This window comes from Alexandromys fortis, unplaced genomic scaffold (genome assembly GCF_014885135.2).
Source record: "Alexandromys fortis isolate MF-2015 unplaced genomic scaffold, M_Fortis_MF-2015_v1.1 scaffold_24, whole genome shotgun sequence".
NCBI classification, from domain to species: Eukaryota; Metazoa; Chordata; class Mammalia; order Rodentia; family Cricetidae; genus Alexandromys; species Alexandromys fortis.
In genome coordinates, this window is record NW_026067906.1 from 8298288 (window position 1) to 8316714 (window position 18427).

At 39.0% G+C, this 18427-nt stretch overlaps 1 protein-coding gene across 2 annotated transcripts in view; it reads right to left on the minus strand.

Moving 5' to 3' along the window:
- The window catches only part of Ptprq (protein tyrosine phosphatase receptor type Q), a 172134-nt gene that overhangs the window by 118328 nt on the left and 35379 nt on the right, over nucleotides 1–18427 (minus strand). For both annotated transcript variants that reach the window (XM_050135561.1, XM_050135562.1), the window contains exons 15-17: nucleotides 8716–8898; nucleotides 7984–8085; nucleotides 4327–4447 (exon numbers count right to left, since the gene is read on the minus strand). In XM_050135561.1, the coding sequence (XP_049991518.1) occupies nucleotides 4327–4447; nucleotides 7984–8085; nucleotides 8716–8898 (406 nt within the window). The remainder of the gene's footprint in view (nucleotides 1–4326; nucleotides 4448–7983; nucleotides 8086–8715; nucleotides 8899–18427) is intronic.

Consider the following 18427-nt stretch of genomic DNA (forward strand, 5'->3'; position numbering starts at 1 on the left):
TTGAGACCGGGCTTCTTTATGTAGTCTTTACTCTCATAGAACTTACTTTGTTAACCAGGCTGGCATCAAACTCACAGATATCTGCTTGCCTCTGCCTTCCAAATGCTAGGATTAAAGGCATGAGCCACCACCATCCAGCAAGGACATTTTTAATAAGATGAAAATCTTGTAAACACTGTAAAAATGGTACTATGCATCATTTTTTATCATACAAACAGTCATGTATAAAGAATAGTTTTTACAGTATCCTGTACCCTGAAAATTTTTAGACTCATAAATTTAATTAAGATCTGTATTAAAATTGCTTTAAAACCCCAATCAAAGACCAACAGCAAACCCTTTAACATTATTTACATTGGCATATTATTGCATATTTAATAAATCTATAACCACTTTAATGTTCTACACATTTTTATTTCTGTACATGTGTTAATGTACATCTGTCAAACTGTGATTCAGTATTTCTTCTCATAGTATTTGGCAAAGAAAATATTTTAAGGCAAGATTTATATGTATGCTAGAATCACAGATTCACTTGTACTCTACTGTCTGTTACCTATACCTTTTAGGGTATTCCTTCAGCAATTTTGAAAAATATTAACTCTCAGTTTTAGTGACTCATGGCTGACATATGCAGAGACAATATTGTTAAACCCAAGTGGCATTCAAGAATACAGCAAGTAAATTAGCTTTATATGACTTTACAAAATCATCATCTCTCAATTCAAAGTGCATTGAAAGAATAAATGTACAGTGTTCTAATAAAACTATTTAATGTATTTGCCCTCAGCAAGGACTGTGTGTCATTGAAAACAAAAAATTTATTGACATAAATGAGGGAAAAGGTTACTTTATCATCTTGATATGGTGAGCACTATTTCATGATGGAAAGTTTAGAGGAACAAATTATTTTAAACTGTAAAAGATTAAGACAGATTTCTGAATAAATCATCTACACACTGTGACTAACATGGTCAAAGAAACAAAATGATTACACCTCAATCCTCATGAGCAATTTTGTAGAGAAATAGTCATGACAAGGAGAAGAGTCACCCAGAATGCTAAATATAAAATTCTTTATCTCAAAAACACAGTGACAGAAAGACTACTCAAAGGGACAGTTTTATAAGAATTTTCAATTATCAGAAGAACTGGAATGACAAAAACTTAGAATCATGGGAGATACAGGAAATCTGGACTAGAGATGCTGTTCTACACAGCAGACATCACTTATTAAGATTCTAAGGGAACCCCAGATAATGCACATCAGAACCAGGGATTGACCCTATGTCTCACTAACTTGAAATCCATGAGTAGGGAATGATGATGCCTGCACCACACCTTCTTAAATCCCCAGAAATTACACAGAAGCTCAAAACTGTCTATAACTCGTTCTGGAGGATCTCATGGCTTCTTCTGACCTCCTCAGGCACCAGGAACACATGTAGTACACAGACATACACGGAGGCAAATCACTCATACATATAAAATTTTAATTAATCAATTAATGAAAATAACAAATCCTGTATGATTTAAGATCCCAAAATGTCATATCCCCGGGTGAGGATGTGGCTCAGTAGACAGGAATTCTTGCTCTGTTAAACATAACGGCCTGAGTTCAAATCCCCAACACTCATATAAAAAGCTAAGCATAGCTGTATGGGCCTGGAAGCTCCACATTTGGGTGAGTGTGGGTGGAGGCAGGCAGTTACTGAGAGCTTTCTGACCAGCCAGTCCAGTTAAAGTATTGAGATTAAGTTCAATGAAAGACCCTATCTCAATGAAATACCATAAAGGTGGATAAAAGAAGACAGCCCATCAGCCTTCTCTAACCTACATATGCATACCATACAGAAGCAAACACATGTATGCACTGTACATGCATACACAACTCCCTCCCCCCACACACACACACATTCATTAAAAAAAAAATGATCACTTTCCATCTGTCAAGAAAAGGGTGTGTTTTTTTTTTTAAGATAAAAAAAATTCTGAGAAATCGAGCTGGGAGGCATAAGTTAGTCATATTAGAGTGTCTCAGGGGAATAACAAAATTATCCAAGTAGATTTGGGAGGGAAACTCCATGTAAATAAGCATGGGATGAAACCAGACTCTCTGAATATGGCGGACAATGAGGGCTGCCGAGAAGCCAAGGACAATGGCACTGGGTTTTGATCCTACTTCATGTTCTGGCTTTGTGGGAGCCTAGCCAGTTTGGATATTCACCTTCCTAGACCAGGATGGAGTAGGGAGGACTTTGGACTTTCCACAGGGCAGGGAACCCTGACTGCTCTTCAGACTGGAGAGGGAGGGGGAGAGGAGGGGGGGGGGGGGGGGGGGGGGGGGGGGGGGGGGGGGGGGGAGGGGGGGAGGGGAAAAGGGAGACGGGGAGGGAAATGGGAGGTGGGGAGGAGGCAGAAATTTTTTTTTTCAATTAAAAAAAAAAGATAGACAACTAGAATTACTGCAGTGCTCCCCTTTAGGTGATTAGTATGGATCATCATTGTGCAAGCCCAGAAAGAGATAAACCTGGTAGCCACACCCCTTGGTATACTCTCAGGCTCAAATGTGCTGTGTATTGTGCTGAGAGACTCCTGGATGCTTCCGAGGAGAGGCGGGGTCACAACACAGAAGAACAAGATGTTTTACTTATATTTTACCGAAACACCAGAAATCCAGAATACAGCGTGCATGGTTTAAACATCTAGAAACCACTGTATATTGATCTTTTTATTTTTGATTTATACCCCTGTAACCAACCAATGCATCACCAGGTCCACTGGGCTCTTCTTCCTAAATTTAGGACAAAGCTGCCCACTCCTTCCTCTACTGCTAATAACATCTTTGCCTACACTGTTGAATAGCCTACTTCCTGGCATCCTGCTAGCCATTTCATCCCCCACAACTCATCCTCTGTAAAGAGCTCAGAGGGCTGGGAATGCTCGGGCAACTCTGAGGGATAATGGCCAACCAGATTGTCTTCATGACTTGGCCCCTGAGCTTCAGCAGCGCTCTGTCACAATTTTACTCTGCTCCGACTCCATAATCCTGATCAAACCTGACACTTGGTCTTCAAAATGACAAATCACGTTTTCCCATGGTGGGGTAAGGAGTGTGGAGTCGATATCATCTCCTGTTGGAAAGTTACCTGCAGATCAATGCAAGACAAGAGGAGCCTTCTTACTACTCAGATCATAAAGGATGACAGTTTTATGAAGTCCGTTTCTTTCTTCTGATTGTTTATGAGTACTGAGTATACAATCCAGCTTTCTCTTCACAGTGTAGACTCCCTGAGGATGGGGCTTTATGGTGTCTTGCTCCCAGGGACAGAAGTATTCTACCAATTATTGATGAATGAAGGAATGAATGAATGAATGCATGAGTGCATAAACTAAGTGGAAAGATGGAGAGAGTAGAATTCCTTCTTCCTTTTCACTAATATCACTCATGATGTTCCTAGTATCATCAAAACTAGACAAAGACACTAGAAATCAGGTATTTATGCAAGAAAGGAAAACTTTAAGGAATAGTATAGTAAGATCTATAGAGGAATTAGGGGAAATATTAAATTGGGGAAGGAAAGGAAAGCTTTCGAAACAGGGCAATCTCTCCAATGCTGGTTCTTCTCAAATCAGAAATGTAAATGTGAGAAAGTATCTGTTTTTAACAAAATCTCATACAAATTCTATTTTCTCTGTTGAAATAATTTAAAATGTCCTTAAAATGTGTTACATGGGTAGTGGATTCTGTTTAATGAACATAAATTAGATCAAAAGAGAATTCTAGGTTTGTTAAAAAACAGTTATAGCTGTCTGTTAACTCACATGAAACACTTGGGGATGTCACCATTTTCAAAACTGAAGGATAAATAAGTAACGAATGTTAAAATGACCACTAAGTCCCTGTTTACCATCAATGGAATGTTGACCTTAATATACCTAAAAGCATATCTTTGGTTTAAATTTCAATCGAAATTATTTTATGTAAGGAAACTTGAAAAGAGTTGTACAGAGCATTTGTTTTAAGAGTTTCAAATATTTTAAATCATACACTTATAATCATGTAGGTTGATTATTCAGATCTCCTGGAGTATACGTTTAGTGTAATTTTTCCATAACATAATTTTCTGTTTTAGATGCAAAGGTTTTTATTTGCTGACCTACTGCATAATATGAGCTGAACCAATTTCTTCGTTAAAAAGGATTTTAGCCCACCTATTAATAACCAGGGCCCTAATGCAGCATCACATTCTGAAATAAACACTACATTCCTATTATATTACAAATTAATATTTGTTCTCAGAACTACTCCCAAAAAATTCTTACCAGACATAAACTGTGTAATAGAGGATAATTCCATTTGGCTCCAAGGGTGGTCGCCATGACAACATCACAGTGACACCAGACAACTGTTTCACAGAGAAGTTCTGAGGAGGAGAATCAGGAGCTGGAAATTTGTGACAAAGAATGACACATTTCATTAAATATTTATGGAAAATGTAAATTGAAAACATCTAGGGCTTTTTTTCTGATAAACTCGATGGTGAACAAATCAGGTTCAGGGCTTCTCTCCACAGATGGGAAGGCCTGATTGTTTACATTTAGACGAAACGATTAAAGAAGATTTTCATGGTGCTCTTGGAACATCTGCTCCTGTGATTCAATGGAAAAAAAAAGTATTTCATGAGAAAATACAACTCGGGTCTGTCACAGTGACTCACTGACTGTTCAAGAACATTTTGGTAAATTATCATCCTCTAATAGAAGCCAATGTTTTATTAGGGGTGATTAAAGATATTGAACAATAAAACTCTCCCCAGATCATGAAGAGTAGAAAGGAAAAGGTGTCACACATTCAAACAACAATAAGAAGAAGATTGTGAAGAAAGTTAGAATGACTGACCACCCCCAGACCAATGGCATTCCTCAATCTTAGACATGGCGGAAAACGTTATGTAAGATCAAAATCTAATCAATGCATCTTTATCATTGAATGGGTCCCATAGAAAACACCAGTGCAGCAGTATAACACATAAATAAGAAAATGGTTAGCATCACTCTCAATGTTCTTATAGCAGAGAATGGCAGCTCTAGTTGGTATTTCTGCTTTGTTGTTTGCAATGGCACTACCCTGACAAATGCTGCTGACTACTGATTATCACAAGAGTCTGAATACAATTTAGAGACATGTATTTCCTGGGCTATAAATCATTTCTAAGAGAGAACACTCTCTCACTTATCAAAGCAAACATATAAATACTCTTTTAGCATCGTTATGAGGTATAATTTGTGTTTACTTTTAGGAAGAAGAATGCCAGTCAGAAACTAGAAGTAATTTAGATACAAACATGCAGCACTCCATATTTTTATTCTATAATAAACTTTAATATTCTTTGAAAGAATACTAGAATATATACATATATATGACCTGAGTGTTAATATATCATATGGAATATATAATAAATATTATATTCCAAATGATATATATTAATACTTTGGACATTTTTATTATCAAATACAATCCAGAGAGACTAAACTTTAGTCCAGCAAGAGTGGACTAAAGCAGGTAAAGTCACTAGCTGCCAAGCTTAATATCCTGAGTTCAATCCCCAGAACCTACATGGTAACATGAGAGAACCCATTCTTCCCTAGAGTTGACCTCTGACTTTCAATGTGTGCAACACATATAGGTGTGAACACACACACACACACACACACACACACACAACATAGTAAACACTGGAAATAGATGAATTTTTAAAAACTAAAATCTTTTACAACATAATCAATTCAGCCTCTCAGAGCAACAGTACACATGGAGAGTCTTCTCTGGCATGATCTCACCTCACCCACTCCCTCTTCACCTAGCTTCCTTCAGGTCCCAGCTTAGAAATATGCTCTGCTCCATTTTCCCCAATGTCACGGAGTAAATAATTTTTGGAAATATTTCTACCAGTAACTAAAGTTATACAAATTACTTGTTTACACACTTTTTGCCCATAGGTCACTTCTACACAGAAAGCTCTCTGAGCCAAGGGTTCTAACTCTGCAAAGTTGACTTCCCCAGGCCATTCTTTATTTGCTACGAATTTTCAGGAAAGGCAGAAGGGATTTTTTGTTCTCTCCATTCCTCAGTGAACTCAGATGAACACTTGCCCTGACAACCTATATTTTAATGACCTAAGTGACCCAACATGATAATAAGAATTCCTTTTTCATAGAAAGCCAATTGCTGGGATGGAGAGATGGCTCAGCACTGTCTGCTCTACCAGAAGTAGAGCCATTCCCAGCAACCACAGTGGCTCAGAGCCATCTACAGTAAGATCCGAGGCCCTCTTCTGGCATAAAGGCTTACATGCAGATGGAGCACTCTTATACATAAAATAAATAAATCTTTTTTCAAAAGCCAATTGTTTCAAAATATATATAATATGAAGTATAAACAAATACCATTCCAAAGCATTTCCCTCAGAGTGATTTTCTAGTACAATAGATGCCTGTGGTTTGCTGAGGGATCAATATAGAATGATCTCTGCAGTAAGGTTGATTTTACCTAGGTTCAGAAAATGCATGTGCAAATGACACCAACCTAATCACGAAACCTTTGATTTATAATCTGTCCTGCCTACAAGATATGCCAGAGCAATGTTGGCACAGAACTTATGGAAGTGGCCAACCAATGTCTAGTTTAACTTAAGGGCCATGCCATTGGAGGAAGCCCATGTCCTACACTGCTTGAATGTCCAGTAACTAGAGACTGGATAGCCCAAAGGCCTACGGTAGAACCAAACATGACTGGTTTAAAAAAAATGAAATGATTCTTAATGATATTCTGCTAGGCTATTCATAGATCAGTGACTTGTTCAGTCATCATCAGAGAGGCTTCTTCTTTCAGCAGATGGGAGCAGGTGCAGAGACTCACAGTCAGACATTATGCAGAAAGATAGAGTCTAAATTGGAGGTCTCCATCTGGCTCCTCCCCTCGGAGATCAGGAATGTCACAGAAGGAGGTGTTGTAGGAGTCAGAGGGGATGGAGGACAGCAAGAGAACATGGCCCACTAATCAACTAAGCAGGGCTCACATGGGCTCACGGAGACTTTAGCGACAAGCACAGGGCCTGAATGGGCCTGCAAAGGTCCTCTGGGTACATGTTATAGCTGTTAGCTTGATATTTTTGTGGGACTCCTAACAGTGGGAATGGGTGTCTCTGACTCTGTTGCCTGCTCTTGGGATTCTTTTCCTCCTATTGGGTTACCTTATCCAGCCCCAGTATGAGGGATTTTTGCCTTATCTTATTGTGCTTTATTTTGTCATGTTTTGGTTGTTGTCTCTTGGAGGCCTACTCTTTTCTGAAGAGAAATGGAAGAGGAGTTGACCTCAGGGAGAGGAAAAGTGGGGGAGCTTAGAGAAGTAGAGGGAGGGGAAAACTGTGATCAGGATGTTTTGTATGAGAGAAGAATCTGTTTTCAACTTTAAAAAGTATTAATATTCATTGGTAGCATATTGGCTAATACCTAGGGAAATCTAAAATAACAGCCTGAATATATTAATAAGCTAATCCTAATACTTTAAGACTTTGAAAGGTACAAAAATTCTACTGCAAAATGTCTATAATTATCACTAAAAATGTTGAGCACTGTTTAGTTAAAATATTCACATTATTCAGTCTAGAACCTGGGCCTTAAAAACACCCATAAAACTATTATTTATATTTACATAGTATAGTTGGCTTCAAAGGCAAAAAAAAGATGTTTGTATCTGATTTTTCTCAATATAAATCTAACTTTTGTAGTTGCTCTTATACCACAACACTGAAGCTTCTCTATAGGGCCAGTGGTATGCAGAGCTTAGGTGAAAGGAAATTTTACACTAGGTTTATTCTGTCTAGTCTCCAGTCTATGGACATGTTATCCCAATCTCATCTCTGCAGGTTCTGTGGAATGTTCACAACCAAAGCCTGTTAGTATGTATGGCAGTCTTACCGTCTTCCTCTGTCAGTATGCTTACTGGCTTACTCCGAACTCCTTCACCTTTGAGTGTACTCGCAGACACCTCGATCACATAGTGGGTGTATTTCTTCAGTCCTAAGTAGAAACAAAATAGATATGCTGGCACAGAGAGTAATATATCTGTGATGTGCCGTAGGTAAACAATGAAATGACTCTCAATTCGGCGCTCTTCCAAAAGTGAAAGCCCAATAAACTAGGATTGATTAGCAGGATCCAAGTACTGAAATAGGGCGGTGGAGATGGCTCAGTGGGTAGAGCAATGCAATCCTGCAGACCTTAGCTCAAATCTCCAGAATCCATGGAAAGCCAGGTGCAGAACTGTGTAACTGGAATCCCCGTGTTCCCACAGTGATATGGGAGGTACACATGGGAGAATGAACAGAAGTTCACAGGAAGATGAGCACGAACACACAGGATAGTCTTCTAACCTCCACGTGTGTGCAGTGACACACAGACACCATGCCACCGCCCCAAAAAAATCCCTTCTGTTAATGAACACAAGATGTAAGATACTATAGAAAATACCAGATGGAGAGTGTTTTCACAACCGACTATCATAAATTCTCACATTGTTTTGCCAAAAAAGAATTCTTATTCCTAGTATATAAATCATGGCAATTAAGTTATTTTAACATATTAGGTTAATATTTTCTGGCCATGCTGTCAATATAAAGGTAAATATAAAACGGAATAATTTTATCTTACCTCTAATGCTCTGAGTCAGGGAGGTCGTATTTATAGTTCTCGCCTCATTACCATTACTCCTCCGAAGGTAAATTGTGTACTTTTGTATAATGCCATTTGGACTGCTTGGAGGAAGGAAGGATAGCTCAATCTCTCGCGAGGAAATGTTTTTGTAGGTAATATTTTCTGGTGCACTATCAGGAACTGGGGAGGAGAAATCAAAGATAGAATGTTTATAAAAACAAATGCACCCTAAAACTTCCCAACTAAAAGTTTTACACACTTGCCAGAAGATATTTAATTACACACATTAGACCCAGAGTGACACACAGTGCTGTGCCTCTTAAACAAAGTGAGGTGTACAGGAACCATAGCAACTAACAGCTATAAAGGGCCAAAAGCCATTTCAAAGGAAAAAACACTCTATGATTCTGGAGTTTCTAATTGATATTTTTATATTCAAACCATGAATACACTACTGAATCTCAAGATAACTTGAGTCATTTTAATATGAGGGAGAAAATTTCAAGATCTTCTATATGTGCAAATACATATGAGGTGAAAGCAGAAAATTGGGTTCCTGCTTAAACATCAATGAAGAGAACTTACATTTTAAATTAAAACTCATGTTCTGGTTCAGTTTGCCACTCGGTGGGTCACTTCTTGGTGGTGGGGGGACAACAACCTCATATTTTAAAAGGGAATTGATTTAAGTATGTTGTTCTTATACTTAATAGTAAATTGACTGTAAGAATTTTTTGTTAAAAGACTTTGACCTGTACTAAGCTAAACACTGATGCAAGAAGGAGAAGCAAAAACAGTTTTTTAATGATTTTGGCTTTCACCCACGATACCATTTCAAAAAATCAATAAGCTAGTTTGGCCCAAAACAGAATCAATGAAAAAGCAAGAAACTGTCTTGATCTTGATTTTTGTTTTCAGGTTCTGGAAAGCATCCCTAAACTGGCCATTTTCTGTAATCAGATTGGTGACTACCCTAATTGTCATCAGACAGTCTGCATCCAGTAACTGATGGAAACAGATGCAGAGATCCACAGCCAAGCCCTGGGGCCAAGCTCCAGGACCCCTGCTGAAGCAAGGGAGGAGGGAGAGTTGGTCAAGGTCATGACAGAGGAACCCACAGAGACAGCTGACCCAAACTAGTGGGAGCTCAAGGACTCTGGACTAGACAGCTAGGGAGCCTACATGAGGCTGACCTAGGCCCCCCTGCATGTCGGTGACAGTTATGTAGCTTGATCTGTTCGTGGGGCTGCTAGCAATGGGATCAGGACCTGTCCCTGGAGCTTGAGCTGACTTTTGTAAACCTATTCCCTGTGCTAAGCTGCCTTGCCCAGCCTTAGAGGGTAAGCTTGGCCCTGCCTAAACTTGAAGTACCATGCTTTATTGACTCCATGGGAGGCCTGCCTCCATTTCTGAACCAAGATGGAGGAGGAGCAGATGGTGGGACAGGGTAGAGAGGAGAAACAGGGGGAAGGAAACAGAAGGAAACGAAGGTCGGGAAGACTGTGGCCAGTATGTATAATAAGTCAAACTTTTTAATTAATTAAATAAAAATTCAAAAAAAGAAAAGAAAAAGAATAAAAGAAATTGTCTTGGATCTGAGGCTTAGTAATATACCCTGAGAATAAAAGCATCTCCTAAGAATATAAGATATTCCTAAATAAAAGACTGGTTTTCTATATTCAGTGGTCCCATTGTGTTGAATGCAGTGTCGAAAGTGGTTCTCAACTGTATGGGATTCTAAGTCTGGCCATGGAGAAGACTGACGGCACCGAATGAATACTTTACCTACAATAACTAAAACTCAATGTGACATAAAAGCAATTACCAAAAGCAGCTGGAGACCTGCAGCAGGAAGATGGCTCAGCAAGTAAGTGTTCCCCATACAAGCCGCATAACTCACACTAGAGCCCAGAACCCGTGTAACGAATCCTTGCTTGTAATAATGTGTAATCTATGATCCCTGCACTCCTGCAGTAGCGTGGGAGATGTAGAGAGGAAGGAAAATGACATCCTGTGGGCAGCCAGAAGGTTGACAAAGGGACAACACAAACAGTGACAAAGGTCCCGCCTCTACAAGTTCGAAGCAAAATCCAACTCCTGACTATTGTCTTCTAGCCCCACAAACTTGTTATGACATACATCTATCCATTCTCACTTACATACATCCATGTATGCACGCATACATACATACAGAAAGAAAGAAAACTGAAGGAAGGAAGAATCTGGTATAATATCCGGCTTACCTATAGAATGGTTGTAATGTCTTGGGACAATTGAAGGGTAAGGAACACCCCTGCATGAGGAGTTGGGCCCCCAGCAATGCAATTACACAAGAACCATGGTACTGGAAGTCCAGGAGCACAATGAGCTCCTCCTGGGTCATCACAGGCTTAAGTGAGCAGTGACTACTGTACTCAGGTGACAGAGAGGGAGAACCCAACCACCAGTCCAAGTAGAGAGGACAGAAGAAATGCGATCCTTCTTGCCATTCCTCTAAGTGAAGAACTAGAAAGGATGCCTATTCTAATTCCTCTTTGGTGGATGGGAGGGGAGTGGTCTCAACGGGGGTAGGGTAAGGAGGTAGTGATAGGAACATGAGGGATCCAGTGGGGGGGGGGAGGATTGAGGGAGAGAGTACTGGGAGAAACAACTGGAGTCAGAGGTATATCTAGAAAGATCTTGAAACCCAGTACAAAGAAAATCTCAGGAATCTACAAGGATATCCCAGCTAAGATTCCTAACAATAGGTGATACTAAGACTGAACTGGCTATCTCCTGTAATCAGGCAAGACTTCCAGTGAAGGGACTGGACACAAGCCCAGCCACAAAACCTTCAACCTACAATTTCTCTAGCCTATAAGGTGTGCTGGAGTAAAGTTGGCACAGAAATTGTGAAATGGCCACCCAATGGCAGGTCCTTCTTGAGACCCTCACAAGAGGGAGCTCACCCCTGATACTGCCTGGAGGGTCAGGATCCAGAGGCTGGATAGTACAGAGACCTAGGTTAGAACCAAACAGAACTGGAAAAAAGGCAATAAAATGAGTCCTAGTGATATTCTGCTATGAAAAATGCATTTTGAGTGTGAATGTGTGTGTTTAATTTTAAGTGTTAGGGAAGAGGTAATAATGTAGCTTATTATAATTTCAAAAATATTTGTGCCCACAGATACACATATCATATATGTGTGTGCGTGCATGTGCATATATGTGTGTTCCTAAATAAATAAATATAACCAGCTTAGTCTGTGTAATGTGATGTGCACGTATATGAACTCATGGTAGTCATCACTATATTCTAAACATTTATCCTTATATTCACAGACAAGTGGTCTCCTTTCCCCTCATAAAAGAAACATTGTTTTGCCACAGATGGGTACATTTTGAAAGGAAGAGAGGAAAGCTCACGGTCGCAACAATGGTAAGATAACAGTTCCCTCACACAGCAGTGACAATAATGACTGTTCAAGGGAGCAATTCACCAATGTAAATTAAGATTCTGAACATTATTGCATTTTATGGTCCTATTATGAGATTTTTTCCCTCTCTGAAGAAAGGAATTTAATCTTTTATTATTGGTATTCTAAATATATAGACAAAATTCCTACTTACAAGCATAGTAAAGTAATAAAATTCAGAAACCCCTGCAAGCATAGATCCCATGTCCTTATTACAGTTAAGGCATTATGAGAAAACCTGATGCAAGAATGCAAAGCATTAATAAAAAATAATAACTTAATACATAGCTATCAGTAGCAATGTCTAGCAATATAAACCTATTTTCCCTTCCTAAGAACTCTAAATCTTTAGTTCCATCCCAAGCTTGTGCTGCAGTGACAGAAATCCCCAGCAGTCACCTTAAATGCTTCTGTAACCCTCTGTCGCTGAGTGAAAATCGGAATTGACCAAGAACATGAGCCCAAGGGGTCTCAGGAACTGGACTTGCTTTTCCTTCATAATCCCGGTAACACTGGGGCCTAAGACCTGGGAAGATATATTTATGTCTCCCCTCTTCTGTGTATAAACATTTTCTACTTTCTTCTTCCTGAAGAATTACAGATCCTTTACGAACCTATTCCATCAGGCATCGCTTCATTCCTTAATCACATTCCTTAAATAGGCTGCACCATTTTTCTAAATTACTTCTCCAAGAATCTTAAGGACTTATATAGCCCAGGAAACTAGCTTTTTCTCTGTCACCTTTCGAGAGATCAGCAGCCACGCCAATAATACATGTAATCCCCTGAATTTTGCATCCCTTGATCTCTTCAACTCTAATAATATTTTCTTCCACTTCATCTTAAACCTGGCTTTTATAGCCACACCTGAGACTTGGTGATTACCAATGATAGCAATGTTCTTCCATTTATATATCTCCTACCTTTCCAGTCTACTGACTCTTGTAATCCCAATTCAAAAAAATTCTTTCCCTTTCATCAAGTTCCCATTGTCCATTGTCTTTGGTGGGCCCTAATTTTCCTACAGTGAGGCTAGTTCCCGGCAGCTACTATAATCACAACTCAGCTGTAGTAGGAGGCCGCTTGTTTGTTCCCAGCTGCCCAGAACCAAAGTAATCACTCAGAAACTGTAATAATTAAATCACTGCTTGGCCAATCACTTAAGCATACTGCTAGCTAGCTCTTACATCTAGAATTAACCCATTTCTATTATTTTAGATTTTACCACAAGGCTTGTGGCCTACCAGCAAAATTCCAGCTACCGGCTTGTGTTTTTCTAATCTGTCAGCTCCATGACTCCGCATTTTTTCCTTTAGCATTTAGTTTAGTTTTCCCTGCCGAACTCTACGCTGTCTTCTCACAGGCCAAGTCAGCTTCGTTTTCATTAACCACTAAAAGCAAGACATATACAGAAGGACTTCCAAACTACTCAGCCATCTTCATCAACTCCAGCTTCTACCTTACTTTCTTGGCCAAGTCTCTATTGATGTGTAGCCCAACTCTATCCCATATGAACATTGCCAGTGTAACAGCTGAAAATGGTTATATGAAATATCTCTCCATGTGGAACAGCCTCATTTGAATTTCTAACCTGAAATTACAGGGAGGTTTTTTTTTTTTTTCATTACTGGCTGCCTATATTTCTTTTAGTTAGTTCAATCTTCTACTCTTTTATGTGCATTTTCACACTGCCTTAGCTGACCCAAAAGGCCAATAAACTTTCCCTTCCTTATTCTAACCTGATAAGCTTGTATCCCATTTCATTGATTAAAAAAAATAATAAGACTTCTTCCTACCATAAATCTCTATAAACTGCCTACCCTCATTACTGCTTTCCAAGGCCTTCATTCTTCTAGATTACATTCCCCTGGCTGCTCAGACCTCACACTTCAAATGACCTAGAAATGCATGTTAGCATGCATGTGTTGTAATACCTATCGAGGTAAGAGTAAACAGTCAGCCTTCATAAACACTTGTCCCCTCAAACATGGTTCCATTCTATCTTTCACTGAATATCTAGATTTCTCGAATTTCCACCCTCTCTTACCCATCATGCTCTCTAAATCATAACTCCAATCAGGCATTTTCTCCACGAATTCTACTCCATTTAAGTCACGAATGCCAGCAGTCTCTTACCACAGCATCCATCAAATGCTTGTCGTCATCTCTCTTCATTCATCAAGAGCATTTGACCTTGTAAGTGGCTTCTAACTACAAATAACTTACCAAGGGTTTTTCTCCCACTTAATGGGTGACAAATGCTTAGGTTTTCATTGATTCATCCTCGACCCCCAATGTCACATAGCACAAGGTGTTCTATTCTCCTTATCTATCTTGTGTGGCTCATCCTTAGGAGAAATCTTATCCTTTGACTTTGTGTAACAGATATGTTGTGATCAATGCCTTCAAACTTCACGAGTTCTTTGAGATTTAATTGCCTTTTAATAACCACCTACCTAAGAAGAGAACTGAACTTTCTCTAAATAACTGCTTCCTTGAACTGCTCCCATCACAATAAATGCCACTACCCTTCACAGATACTCAGATGACACTGGCCCGGTAGTCATACTTACTTTTCTGTCTTCCCACGTACAACTCATTCAGCAGGGACATACCAAAAGTGTGAATCAGATGATGTTCTTGTGCCATCATTCCCCAACAGTTTCACCTTAGCAAAACTCACCAGACTTCCTACATTGGAACCCAGGAATCAGCTCCACTTACTTCTGCCTGTCTCACAGCTTGAATGAGACAAGTATACGGTTCTTCAAACGCACAGCATTTCTTCCTACTTCCAACATTTGGCAATTTCTCCATGTGAATGCTATTTTGTCTTTATTTTTCCTCATTTAATCCCCCACATAGGATTATAAATGTGTCTGGATAAATAAAAACTCCCTAGTAGGAACTGTTCTCTGCCTCCCGTTTAAATTAGCAGACTATCTGTTGTGATCTTTCCTCAAATTCTTCTTCCATTGCCAGAGGACTAAGCAGATCCTGGTGGAGCACCCAGCTTTTTTTTCTCTCCTATGGATCTCTTCAAATTTCCTTTTTAGGCCACCCCATTCCTAAGTGGCACTGCTCAAAACCTAGAAACACATTTTGCCTGGAATCTCAGAGGCCACGCCTAATAGTATTGCAGACAAATTCCCTACCAAGCAACACACAGCCACTACACCTTCCTAAGAATGAGAAAGGGCAACAGAAACAACGGGTAAAATCTACCTAACAAAGACAAAACCAGACATTAGAACCTAGAATTGCAATCTCCCCAAACCAGAGGGTTAGAGGCCAGCATAAAAACACAATCAGTAGGGCTGGAGAGATGGCTCAACGGTTAAGAGCATTGCCTGCTCTTCCAAAGGTCCTGAGTTCAATTCCTAGCAACCACATGGTGGCTCACAATGAGGTAGTGAGGTCTGGTGCCCTCTTCTGGCCTTCAGGCATACACGCAGAAAGAATATTGTATACATAATAAATAAATAAATATTTAAAAAAACCACAATCAGTAACAGTAAGGACATGATTTCTCCACTAGAGGCCAGCAACCCTACCTACCACAGTAGACCCTGAGGATTGCAACATAGCTGAACTATGGCACAAAAACTTTAAAAGAACCAGGACCTGATGGAGGGGGGAGGACCTTGGACTTCCCACGGGGCAAGGAACCCTGAATGCTCTTTGGACTGGAGAGAGAGGGAAAGGAGAATGGCGGGAGGGGGAGGGAAATGGGAGGTGGGGAGGAGGCAGAAATTTTTAATAATAAATAAATAATACTTTTGAAATAAATAAAAATGAATTCATAGCACATGCAAACTCGTGGAACAGACACAGTGAAGGTGGGTCTAAGAAGCAAGTTCATAGTAATAAGTAAGTGCCTGTATAAAGAAAATAGAGAGATCTCATACTAGTAACTTAATAGCACATTTGAAAGCTCTAGACCAAAAAGAAGACACACCCAAAATGGGTAGATGGCAAGGAATAAAATCAGCACTAAAATCAATATAATAGAAACAATAGCAAAAAGAATGAATGAAACAAAGAGTTGGATCTTTGAGAAAATCATTGTGACTGACAAATCCTTATCCAATTTCACTAAAAGGAAGAGAAGGAATATCCAAATTAAAAAAAATAGAAATGAAAAAGGGAATATACCAACAGACATTATGGAAACCCAGAGAATCAAATGATGATGGTTTAAAATCCCATATTTCACCAAACTGGAAAGCAAAAAAAAGGGGGGGATAATTTTCACAATACATACCACTTCTTAAAGTTAAATTAAGATCAGACAAGCAATTTAAACAGACATACAGCCCCTGTTTAAATAGAAACCATAATTAAAGTCTCCAAACCCCAAACCTGGGGTCACATGATTTTAGCACAGAAATCTACCAAGACTTTCAAAGAAGAGTTAATGTCAATACTCCTTAAATTATTCCACAAAATGAAACAGAAGGAACCTTGTCCAATTTGTTTAGCAGGGCCATAGTCATCCTTGTAGCCAAACCACATAAAAACACAATAAGAACAACAAAATAGAATTATGAATCAATTTCCCTTACAAACATAGATGAAAACATTCAACAATATATTTGCAAACCAAATCCAAGTACTCATGAAAAAGATAATCTACCATGATCAAGGAGGCTTCATCCCAGAGAAGCAGGGATGGTTCAATGTATGAAAATCTATAAATGTAAAAAAAAAAAATCTCACTAGAAGCAGAAAAGCCTTTTGACAAAATCCAACACCCCTTCATGATAAAAGTCCTAGAGACATTAGGGATACAAGGAACATACCAAAACATGATAAAAGCAGTTTGAAGAAAGTCCATAGCCAACATTAACTTAAATAGAGGGAAACTCAAAACAATTTCACTAAAATCAGGAATAAGACAAGGTTGTCTACACTCTCCATACCAATTCAATTCAGTAGTTGTAGTCTTAGCTAAAGCAATAAGACAAACTGAAGGAGACCAAGAGGATACAAGCAAGGAAGGAAGAAATCAAAATTTTATTATTTGAAGATGCTATGATAGTATGCATAAGTAACCCTAAAAATTCCACTAATAAAATTTCAGCAACTAATGGCTGCAGAGGGAGAAAAATTTAATCTTCCTCAAGCATGACTCCCTTAATTGATTGTCCAATGTCTAGTGCTCATCCCTAAAATCATCATCATATAAGGAACACTAAATAGACTCAGTTGGTTATATTTATACACATTTATGTGTGATTGTGTGTGTGCTTGCTTGTACATGTGTGTATAAAACAATAACAATAAAAGGAAAATAATCCACGAATCTGAGAAGAGTAATGGGTTGGTGTATGGTTAGAATAAAAGGAGGGGAAATGAAACAGTTTTCAAGTAGTAAATAAAAGGGGAGAAACGATGTAATCATGTATTTTTTTCTTCTTTAGATTATAATTTAACTACATTTCTCCCTTCCCCTTTTTCCCTCCTAACCCTGGTATATATCCCTCCCCACTCTTCTTCAAATCCATTGCCTCTTGTCTCACTAATGCCTGTATGATTAATATATGAATATATAATATAACACATGAATATATAATAATGTTGTATACATATATACATGCATGTATTTCATATATACATATATGTATTTCACACACATATATATGTTCCTAGCCTGTTCAGTCCATTTAATGCTATTTGTATGCATATTTTCAGGACTGACCATTTTGGACTGGACACCGAATCGGTGAGGTCCTTCCTATAGAAGACTACCTTAACAACTCCCAACTTTTTTTGGTATACTGTAGTTCTTTAGGTAGGGTTGATGCCTCATAGGATTTCTCCATGCAGATTGGTACTGGGAAGTCATGTTGGTGAGGCTTTAGGGTATAATTTCTGGTATTACAAGGAGATGCAATCTCATAGTAAACTTCCTGATTCTCTGACTCTGACAATATCAACAGTGTTCCCTGTGCCTTGGGAGTGTGTGGGGGCTTGTACATGTATTTACTGGAACTGGGTCCAGAAAACACCTTGCAAAGGCCAGAAACAACAACAGTCCTACCCAACTATAATGCCTATGAAGCATATCAACAATCGTCACAGCGCAGTAACCTTACTGATGCAATAGTGGCACAAATATCTTGGTGGTAACCAACAACACTCTAAATGGACTTAAAACCCACTCAACAGGAGGGATACCATACCTGATATATTCCCTACCAACAATCTATAAACGTTTATCTGTATGCCCACAGATAAGTGTAGCCTTGACC